At 39.0% G+C, this 10,114-nt stretch overlaps 1 protein-coding gene across 2 annotated transcripts in view; it reads left to right on the top strand.

The window, feature by feature from the left end:
- The window catches only part of Dym (dymeclin), a 322,312-nt gene that overhangs the window by 66,891 nt on the left and 245,307 nt on the right, over positions 1–10,114 (top strand). For both annotated transcript variants that reach the window (XM_042675227.1, XM_042675228.1), the window contains exon 6: positions 3,078–3,150. In XM_042675227.1, coding sequence (XP_042531161.1) covers positions 3,078–3,150 — 73 coding nt within the window. The remainder of the gene's footprint in view (positions 1–3,077; positions 3,151–10,114) is intronic.

Genomic DNA, 10,114 nt, shown 5'->3' with positions numbered 1-10,114 from the left:
TCTCTTCTTATATCCCTGAATTTAGTTCGCAAACTGTATTTGTAAACACACACATACACATACACACTCACACACACTTTTTTGTGTGTCTCAGTTCTAGGAGTTGAACTCAGTGTCTTTCACTCTTACTCAGCTTTCTTGTTCATGGCTGGCACTCTACAACTTCAGCAATGCCTCTACTCTGGCATTTTGCTGGTTAATTGGGAATGAAATCTAGACTTTTCTGCCCAGGCTGGCTTTGAATCATGATGCTCCAGGTCTGAGTAGCTAGGATTACAGGAGTGAGCTACTGGAACCTGGCTTGAATATATATTGTATTTCTCTCTGAATCTGTGAGGGATTTTATTCTCTTTACAGAAACCAAAATCCATGGATGCTCAAGTCCCTTGTGTGTGTGTGTGTGTGTACATATGTTATACTCCTGTATACTTTAAATATATTTAGATTACTTACAATGCAATATAATAAAAATGGTATGCAAATTTTTTTTTTGTATCAGTGATGGAATAAAGACAAAAAAAAGGTCTGTGTATCTTCTCTGTAGGTATAAATTTTTCATTCAAATATTTTCAATCTCATTGGTTGAATCCAGAAATGTAGAACCTATGGATATATCCATAGATTATATAGTAGGCCAAATGTATGAGTAAATTCTATTAGTCATTGCCCACAAGAAGTGCAGGGTCCAATAGGAGATTGCCTGCATGTAGATAGATAGTATACCATAATCAATATGTGCAATGAAAGCTAAGCACAAAATATAGATACATTATATATGGTTATTTGTATTCAGGGTAAAGGGAGTCAAATGTTATGTAGGAGATAGAGACTGAAAAGGTTCATTCAGATGGAGAGTTTTCATGATTGGATATCCTAGGTAGAGGGAATATTGTTCAGGGGGTATAAATGACATATAATCAACAGCTTTAGGATACACACTGTGAAGGAATAGTAGAAGTAGAAGAGAATGCAGAACCTATAAACTAGAGATTCCGGCTTGCTTTACTTTATAATTTAGAATTTTTTCCTAATATATTATCAACAGATTAAGGTACCAAAAAGTATACATCAGGAGAATGAAGGAGAGAGCTTAGTTATCTTCATTCCATAGTGATGTGGAATTTGAATTGAAGATGAGTGAAACTGGGGATATGAATGTTCCTAACTTGGAAAGTGTAAAGATGTTCAGAAATGAGTTAGTAAACTGAACTAAGATGATGAGATTGGGCAGAAGGAGTGAAGAATAGAGGCAAGATCAGAGAGGTGGACTGACTGTATAATTGAGAAGACCCAGAGATTGTCAGTTGGTTTTATTTATTTATTTATTTATTTTTTGGGTCCGGTTGTGGGGCCTGAACTCTGGGCCTGGGCGCTGTCCCTCAGCTCTTCAGCTCAAGGCTAGCACTCTACCACTTGAGCCACAGCGCCACTTCGGACTTTTTTCTTTTTTGCTTATGTGGTGCTGAAGAATCGAACCCAGGGCCTCATGCATGCAAGGCAAGCACTCTACCACTGAGCCACCTTCTCAGCCCCTGTCAGTTGGTTTTAAAGGATCTTTTTTTTGGGGGGGGTCCGGTCGTGGGGCCTGAACTCTGGGCCTCAGCTCTTCAGCTCAAGGCTAGCGCTCTACCACTTGAGCCACAGCGCCACTTCCGGCTTTTTTCTTTTTTTTTTTTGGGTCCGGTCGTGGGGCCTGAACCCTGGGCTTGCGCGCTGTCCCTCAGCTCTTCAGCTCAAGGCTAGCGCTCTACCACTTGAGCCACAGCGCCACTTCCGGCTTTTTTCTTTTTGCTTATGTGGTGCTGAGGAATCGAACCCAGGGCCTCGAGCATGCAAGGCAAGCACTCTACCACTGAGCCACCTTCCCAGCCCTCCGGCTTTTTTCTTTTTGCTTATGTGGTGCTGAGGAATCAAACCCAGGGCCTCATGCATGCAAGGCAAGCACTCTACCACTGAGCCACCTTCCCAGTCCGTCTTTTAAAGAATCATTGAGAGAGCAATGTAGGTTTTGCCATTGGATATACTGAAAAAAAGGCAGATAAAGAAGAAAGAGGATAAAAATTGTGGGTAAAGAAAAGGAGGGTGAGTGAATCTGAAGTGTTAAGAGAGTAAATTTGCTTTGAACATGTGATGTTTTAGGTACTTGTGATATATCTAGAGATAGCTAGTAGGCAATTGAATAGAAATACATGATAGTCAATAGAAGCCAAGAAGAGAACTGTAGACTTAAGAATCATTAACCTATAGTCACCACTTATATAAGTTCAAATCTTTGAGAGAGAGAGAGAATAGGAAGAAGAAAGCAGCTAGTGGAAGAACCCAGAGAAGTTAATTCTGAGACAGCAGATACTGCAGAGGAATAGTCTTTTTAAAAAGTTGGTTAAAATAATGTTACTGTGGAAAGAATTTCATGGAGTATGTGTCAGTAGTGTCCAAAGCCTAGAAATCTCAGAAGATACTGGTTGGCTTTGGAAATTTGAGGTCTCATAACCGTAGCAGATTGGGTAGAGGAATATTTCTGTTAAAATTGTAATTTTTATCCTGTTCTTGCCATTTAGTTATTCTATGACTTGAGAAAGTCATTTTATCTTTGGCTATAAATATGTGGTTAGCTTCTTGGAGTGATTTAGTCTGCAATATGCAGGTCCCTCCCCATGGGTTCATAAAAAGTACCTTGTGGCTCAACAACAAAATCAGAGGTAAAGCTCAGATGTTTATGGCAAGGAAGTGTAGAGCTCCTCTACCTTTGTTTCAAGTGAACCAGCAAAAGCGACTTGATTGTGTAAAATCTATTTTATATATTTGTTTGTACTATACAATTCAATTGAAAGAACTTGAAGCATAAGAAATTAGAAAGCTGTTGGCCTACAGGAGCCTTAAAATATCTTAATGTTTTAAAAGTTCTATTATTAATAGATGGTATTCATAATTCCTATACTAGATGTAAATCACATTAGATGCTGAATATGCATAATATAGGTAATAAAATTATTCTAATTAGGAATGAATACCTAACTTCTAAACAATTTCATTCTATTGTATACATTGTTTAAAAAACTTTTTATGTGTCTTACCAGGTTCTGATTCAGAAGATCTTTTGGAAGAATTGCTCTGTTGTTTGGTGCAATTAATTACTGATATTCCACTCTTGTAAGTTCTGGCTAAGCCAAAATTTATCATCTTTGTATAATGACGATGATAATTGATCATGTTGAAGAGTGTGGGTCTTGGTATAATATTTTTATCTGTATCTTAATGATTATACTCCATGAAATTTTTTTTGCTTATTTTTTAAAATTAATTTACAATTATATGAGTTAGGTAATGAGTAAATTTCCTTTTGTACAGTTCTTCTGTTCCCTCACTCTCTCTCAGTCCCTCCCTCCTGTCTCCACCCATGAGTTGTGTAGTTCACTTTCATCTGTGTCTAGCTGTACTTTTTCACTCTTTCTGCCTCCCTCCCTCCCACCTGAAGATACATACTTGAATGCACCATACATAAAGAGAAGAAGACAATCATCAAAAAATAGAAATTTAGGGCTGGGAAGGTGGCTCAGTGATAGAGTGCTTGCCTTGCATGCATGAGGCCCTGGGTTTGTTTCCTCAGCACCATGTAAGCAAAAAAGAAAAAAACCGGAAGTGGCTCTGTGGCTCAAGTGGTAGAGCACTAGCCTTGAGCTGAAGAGCTGAAGGACAGCACTCAGGCCCAGAGTTGAGGCCCCATGACTGGACCAAAAAAAAAAAATAGGAATTTAAAAAGAAAAGAGATCTCTTGTTTCCGTATCCTCGAGTTTGTTTTGATATTTATGTAAATATGAAGAGGCACATAGACATTGCTTATTTTCCTTCCTTCCTTCCTTCCTTCCTTCCTTCCTTCCTTCCTTCCTTCCTTCCTTCCTTCCTTCCTTCCTTCCTTCCTTCCTTCCTTCCTTCCTTCCTTCCTTCCTTCCCTCTTTCTCCCCCTCCCTCCTTCCCCTACTCCCTTACTCCCTCCCTTTCTCTCTCTCTCTCTTTCTCTCTCTCTCTCTCTCTCCTGTTGTGGGTCTTGAACTCTGGGCCTGGGTGCTATCCATCAGCTCTTCAGCTCAAGGTGAGCACTCTACCTTTTAAGCCACAGTGGCACTTCCGGTTTTATGGTGGTTAATTGGAAATAACAGTCTCACAGACTTTTCCTGCCCAGGCTGGATTTGACCCATGATCCTTAGATCTCAGCTTCCTGAGTAGCTAGGATTACAGGCATGAGCCACTCCTAGGAGTATTCTCTTTTGGTCTCACTTTGTGTGAGTATCTAGAATCCTGTGTGAGTATCTAGAATCCTGTATAATTTATCATATACCAGTGTCTTTTAAATCTAATTTCTGCATATCTAATTTCTGCATTATGAAATTCTTTTATCTCTTTGTCTATCTATGTCTATGATCAAAACAAAAGCTTTATATAATTTATATTAAGGAATAAAATAAGATTTTTTAGCAGTATTAAGCAGATGATGGGCAGAGGATTAAATTGATTTTTGTAAAAAGAACTTTCAGCCAGGCGCTGGTGGCTCACGCCTGTAATCCTAGCTACTCAGGAGGCTGAGATCTGAGGATCGAGGTTCAAAGCCAGCCCGGGCAGGAGAGACCGTGAGACTCCTATCTCCAATAAACCACCAGAAAACCGGAAGTGGCGCTGTAGCTCAAGTGGTAGAGCGCTCGCCCTGAGCTGAAGAGCTAAAGGACAGCGCCCAGGCCCAGAGTTCAAGCCCCACGACCGACCAAAAAAAAAAAAAAAGAACTTTCAGAGTCTGGTGCCACTGGCTCACATGGGTAATCCTAGCTACTCAGAGGCTGAGATCTAAGGATTGCATTTCCAAGTCAGTCTCGGCGGGGAAGTCGTCAGTGAGGCTTTTTTTTGTTTGTTTTTGTAAAGGTGATGTACAGAGGGGTTACAGTTACATAAGTAAGGTAGTACCTGAGTAATTTCTTTTTGAAGTGTTACCTTCTCCTTCATTTTCTCCTACTTTCCCTCCTCCCTGACTCCCTTCCTCGCAAGTTATAAAGTTCACTTCCAACATAATGTCTAGTTGTTGCATTGGGTCATCTTTGTCCCATCATTTCTGTGATCCTCCTCTTTCCCATATGGGATAAACTTATATATACGCCAAAAAGTACTAAAATCAGAAACTGTGACCACAGTGAATAAACCAGACTGGGAAAAGGAGGACAAAAGAAATAACTGAAAGCTAAACAACACTAAACAACAACACTAAACAACAACAACCTCTTGTTTCTATATTATGGAGTTCATTTCTATTAGTATCATTTTATATGGTTATATGTAAATAGGTATTGGGCTATTGTGGTCTTGGGGAATGTAAACTTGTTCAACCACTCTGGAAAGCAGTATGGAGGTTCCTCAAAAGACTAAACATAGAACTCTCCTATGACCCAGCAATCCCACTCCTGGGCATTTAACCAGATGGTCACAAACAAGGCCACACTAAAGCTGCCAGCACATCTATGCTCATTGCAGCATTATTTCCCATAGTTAAGATTTGGAGTCAACCCAGATGCCCCTCAGTAGATGAATGGATCAAGAAAATGTGGTATATATATACAATGGAATTCTATGCTTCCATCAGAAAGAATAACATTGCCCCATTTGTAAGGAAATTGGAAGACTTGGGAAAAAAATCATATTAAGTGAAGTAAGCCAGACCGAAAGAAATACAGGCTCCATGGTTTCCCTCATTTGTAATAATTAGTATACATGTAGGATCATCTATGAGACTCTTATCTCCAGTAAACTACTTATAAAAAGCTGAAAGTGGGGGCTGGGAAGGTGGCTCAGTGGTAGAGCGCTTGCCTTGCATGCCTGAGGCCCTGGGTTCAATTAACAGCACCACATAAGCAAAAAGAAAAAAGCTGGAAGTGGCACTGTGGCTCAAGTGGTAGAGCACTAGCCTTGAGCTGAAGAGCTGAGGGACAGTGCCCAGGCCCAGAGTTCAGGCCCCATGACCGGACCCAAAAAAAAAAAAAAAAAGCTGGAAGTGGCACTGTGACTCAGATGAGCACAAAGAGGCTCGGGGATAGCATTCAGGTGCTGAGTTCAAGCTCTAGGACTGGCAGTAAAGAAAAAAAACACAAAAAAACTTTCAGATTTTTGGAGACTGGAGTTTCTCCTTTTCTTTCTGGCTTGTTTTTATTTTTGCCTTGTTTTTTAGAGAGGACAGATTTGTTTCCAGCTTTCTCTGATGTTGTTTGCTTATTGAGATGTAAGATGAGGTTCTCCAATGAGACTTCTCAGCAAGCTTGTTACTGGGAACTGACTTCTTATTGTTCTTTTTTCTTTTACTCTCCCCACCCCCCTTTGACAGTGCCAAGGGTTAAACTTAGAGTCTCATCTCATGTGTTGTACACATGAGTCATAATAGTTAATTCTTTTTTACTTTTAGTTTTGTGGTTTTGTTTTGCTTTGTCTTATAGGGTCACATCCTTTTATCTGGGCTGGCTTACCTCCTATTTCCACCTCCTACATCACTGGGATTACAAGAATACACATCACCATACCTGGCCATCCTTTTGTTCTTGACAACTCTTTTTCCTTCCATCTAGAACATGGACAAAGTCATAGAGTTTCATACTCACCTTGGTACCACAAGCCACGAATCTCACAGAAAATTCTGTTTTGATGTTATTGGATTGCTGAACCAAAATCAACAATGGTTCCCCTCCTTTCCTCACTCTGGACTTCTCATTTAACAAAAATAGACACTTATTTGTTTATGCTACTGTAACTGGGTTTCTGTCAGTGTCGCTCAGTGCAGTTTCTATGTGATTCAAACTGTCCATCTAGTTTGTTACTTGAAAAGCAAGTTAAAAAAAATTCTTCCTGAGCAGCCTTGTTAGGCATTTCTTTTACCATTTGTCTTCTTCCATACTGAATTATCTGTTTGTGTCTCTGGGCCCTTTCCCCAAACCATTATAGAATCTGTGAAGGTTTTCATCTCTAGTGAGCCAGTTTCACACCACTACTGAGAATACATGTTTAATTTTAATCAACTAATTTGTTTTTAATTTTTTTTTTTTTGGGTCCGGTTGTGGGGCCTGAACTCTGGGCCTGGGTGCTGTCCCTCAGCATTTCAGCTCAAGGCTAGCGCTCTACCACTTGAGCCACAGCGCCACTTCCGGCTTTTTTCTTTTTGCTTATGTGGTGCTAAGGAATCGAACCCAGGGCCTCATGCATGCAAAGCAAGCACTCTACCACAGAGCCACCTTCCCAGCCCAACTAATTTGTTTTTTGAGATGAGACCTTGCTGTGTTCCCTTAGGCTGACCTCAAACTTAATCCTCCTGCTTCAGCCTTCTCAACAGCTAAGGTGAGAATGCATATTTTCAAGAGTTCTTTCTTTCTTTTTTTATTTATGTGATACTGAGGAATCGAGCCCAAGGCCTCATTAAAGGCAGGCAGGTATTCTACCACTAAGTCACATTCCCAGCCAAAGAGTTATTTTTAAAATAAAACACATGAGGATATGGTTGGAAATAGGCTATTTGTCTCTGGCCCAAAAAGCAAAGAGACATTTTTGAGAAAATGGGCTCCTGGCTTCTGTTGTACATGAATCCAGAATTTTAACATTTTTTTAGAAAGAGAAGCACAAATTCCTGACATGATTTGGTGTGGTGATATGCAGCCCAGATGACAGAGCTGAGACAATGAGAATTAACTGTTAAGGAAGGGATGGGGGACAACTTCCCACTAAAGTTAAGGTTTCATGACAGACAGAACTATTTCATGCCTTACATCCCTTTACTTCTTCCTTTCCAATAGAATTCTGATTTTCCTTGGGATGGCAGTGTGTGTCCAGCTTTATTTTCAGACTCTTTGATAACTTCACGTGGCCATGTGACATAGTTTGTGTCACTGAAGTACATTGTAGGCAGGCATCAACTCACAGAGCATAGCACCTGAAGTCCTTTGCTCCTTGCCCTTTCCTCTTTCTACTTGGAATGTGAAAATAGTTCTTGGACCATCTTGAAACCACACATATGAATGCCACTGTGAATAGTGTCTTAGGAGTGTGGGATATTGATGATGCTATGAAGCTATTGTAACTGCTCAGGATCCTTTACTTGAAAAAAATTCCTACCTTGGTAAAACCACTGTAATTTAGTTTTCTGTTACATATATTCAGGTGAGAGAAAAGACCCATATATAGTGTTTTTCGTCCTTATTATAATAGGTGAAATACTTTGCATACTTTGTGTATGTGTGTGTGCACGCACACATGTGTGCATGCATTCACACTATCCATAGGGGTTGAATTCAGGGCCTCAAGGCTAGTGCTATACCACTTGAGACACAGCTCCACTTCTAGCTTTTTGGTGTTTAAATGAAGATAAAAGCCTCATGGACTTTTCTGCTTGGCTGGCTTAGAATCCTGATCCTCAGTTCTCATCTTCTTGAGTAGCTAGGATTACAGGCATGAGCCACTGGCACCTGGTGTATTATTCATTTAATTTTTTTGAATTACACTTATAATCTGGCATTGTGGCACAAACACATTTATAATTCCAGCATTCAGGAGACTGAGATGGGAAGACAAACCTGGGCCGTGTGAGATCTTGTCCCCTCCTCAAAAAAAAAAGCCAGTTTTAGTAACATTTAGGAAAAAATACCAGCATTTTGTAAAATGTTTTGGTGGACTTAAGGGAGATGGAAATAGTAAATAAGCTGTGACTACAATGAATTGGAACAGCCATTTAGATACTCTTAAAAAGTAAGAAGACAGTGTTGTAATATATCAAACATTTCAGTGTTTTAATGTGTTTATACTTTTTAAATGAACTGAAAATGCACAGACAACCAGATGTCTTATATTATGTATACTCAGCTTTAACCAGCTGCTGAAACAATTTTGTATGATTTAATGTTCTTGGAACTCCAAACTACAAGAAGGTTTTGTCTTGGTTACAGTTTCCATGTGAAACCAACCCCTCAAATGTTTCATGTACTATAACTCTAGTGCAGTATTACAGGGAAGATTTTTAATTTAATTAATACATTAAAATGGGAATGTTCTCAACATGTGAAACATCATCAGTCTCACTATAAATGTTTCACACTTACCATTGGTGTACCTGTGCTAAATTAGAAAGTGAACATAAGGAATCGAATTTTAGTAGCTACAGAGAGTACTTAAAAATGGCTTCAGTGTTTCTTATGAGACACTATTAAATCATTGTATTAAAATTGGAAGCAGAGTGAATTTTAAGAATGCATATATGTTTAAGAACATATAGTGATTTTTGTGGAGTTCATTTGTAGTAAAATTTGCATAAGTGGTTAGTGGCTGCTGTTTCTCAGATACTTTGGATTTCTTGATAAAATGTTAGGCCTTAGAGATAGTGATCTTCAAAATTAGATTAAAATTGGACATTTTTCATAAATATTTTCTTCCTTTTTATCTGCTAGCATTTATGCATTTAAAATAAAAATAGTCATGAATGGGTTTGTTGTATTTTGACAGTTTTCAGTGTCTTTGGATTTTCCCATGAGAATTTACATGAGTCTTCCCAAAGGCTCACTTATATTTGCCTCAGCTTATTTCTTTTTATACCTTCTCTATGATTTCAAGGAACAGAATGGAAGCAGAATAAAGTAGAATAAAGGCATTTCCTCCCCAGATAGTGTTGTAGATATAATAGAAAGAAAAATATTAGGTGAGCCAGAGTTGAAATCCCACCATGTAAAATTTGTAACACTATTGGTTCTCATAGACTGTGAGGATTAAATGAGACCTGTGTGAATCAATTCAGTGGTTGAGTCTAGATGGGACCATAATAACAGAAGCAGTTGTAAAGGGTCCATACTGTATTTATATTTGAGGGGCTACATGTGAGTTTGTTTCATTGTAAAAAGGTTATTTTGAGGACTTGTACTAGATTTCTGTTGAAATCTAGTTGCTGTAGTAGATTATCTGTTGTACTAGATTATCTGTTTTTGTTGCTATTGTTTCTAGCCTGGCTATCACTGTTAGTTGTATATGATGATGTCCTTGTTGAGTACATGCTCTCCTCCTCTTTAGTACTGGATCATCTGAGGTCTGCTCAGAATGGCCTGTTCTCTAGGCT

This window comes from Dipodomys spectabilis, unplaced genomic scaffold (assembly GCF_019054845.1).
Source record: "Dipodomys spectabilis isolate Male_0828 unplaced genomic scaffold, ASM1905484v1 ptg000024l, whole genome shotgun sequence".
NCBI lineage: Eukaryota > Metazoa > Chordata > Mammalia > Rodentia > Heteromyidae > Dipodomys > Dipodomys spectabilis.
Note: the sequence above shows the minus strand (reverse complement) of the source record. Positions and strands in the feature narration are given on the sequence as shown.